At 38.2% G+C, this 923-nt stretch overlaps 1 protein-coding gene across 1 annotated transcript in view; it reads left to right on the top strand.

Moving 5' to 3' along the window:
• Positions 1-923, top strand: part of LOC118407972 (SCO-spondin-like) — a 51,751-nt gene that overhangs the window by 29,357 nt on the left and 21,471 nt on the right. Inside the window, exons 34-35 of the mRNA XM_035808576.1 lie at positions 54-100; positions 626-826. Of these exons, the coding sequence (XP_035664469.1) occupies positions 54-100; positions 626-826 (248 nt within the window). The remainder of the gene's footprint in view (positions 1-53; positions 101-625; positions 827-923) is intronic.

Raw genomic sequence — 923 nt, 5'->3', positions numbered from 1 at the left:
TGAACTTTATTTTTGACATGTTTTGATACTGACATTTTGCTTCCCTTGCACAGTGTGTGCCAGAATGGGAGATTCGAGTGCACTGATGAGCCCTGCCCTAGTAGGTATCCTAATAGACATACATGTTTTAGAGTAACTGTATTTCTTAAGGGGTGATAAATATGCATGTGCTGGAAAACTAACAAAAATGCACATTGTTCTACTAAATTAGAAGTGTTTCTGTTCATGCTGGTTTCACATTTAAAGAAAGATAGCTTTGAGACAGTTCACAGTTTATGATTTAAGAAGTAAAGTCACTAAGAGCTCATATTACTTGTCTTTTTGCTTTCTGCTGTGATGACGTGGAAAATATATTTGCTTATCAAATTACATATAATCAGATGACTTCTATGATTCTGCATGACTTGGATCTATCTGAATTTTTTACTTGAATATCATTTACCGTGAACTGTATTCTGGAGATGCAAAATCAGTATGAAGTGCATTGCATTTCATGTTACATATTTAAGAGGTTAGATATTTGTCTGAACAATATCTTCCAAAAACGTTGAACCCTATATAGTACAGTTTCAGATTCTGCATCACTTGTTTGTAGATGGAATTCTAACAACCAATTGTTTTATAGTTGATGGTGATTGGTGCCCGTGGACCAATTGGATGGGCTGTACCAGGACTTGTGGCTTCTCCATGCAGCACAGGTATCGCACCTGCAGTTGCCCCGAGCCGGCACATGGGGGCGCTATGTGCCAGGGTACACAAACGACTGCCATGAGGATCGGCATCCAGAAGGAAATGTCATCCTGTGATGTGCCTACACTTTGCCCAAGTAAGCATTTCCCTATCTTGAACATAGAACACAGCAAACTACCATTTACACTTGTTCACCTTTATCATCATACTAGTATATACTACATGTATATTTT

Source organism: Branchiostoma floridae, unplaced genomic scaffold (genome assembly GCF_000003815.2).
Source record: "Branchiostoma floridae strain S238N-H82 unplaced genomic scaffold, Bfl_VNyyK Sc7u5tJ_1513, whole genome shotgun sequence".
Lineage (NCBI taxonomy): Eukaryota > Metazoa > Chordata > Leptocardii > Amphioxiformes > Branchiostomatidae > Branchiostoma > Branchiostoma floridae.
This window is presented reverse-complemented; position numbering and strand designations above follow the sequence as displayed.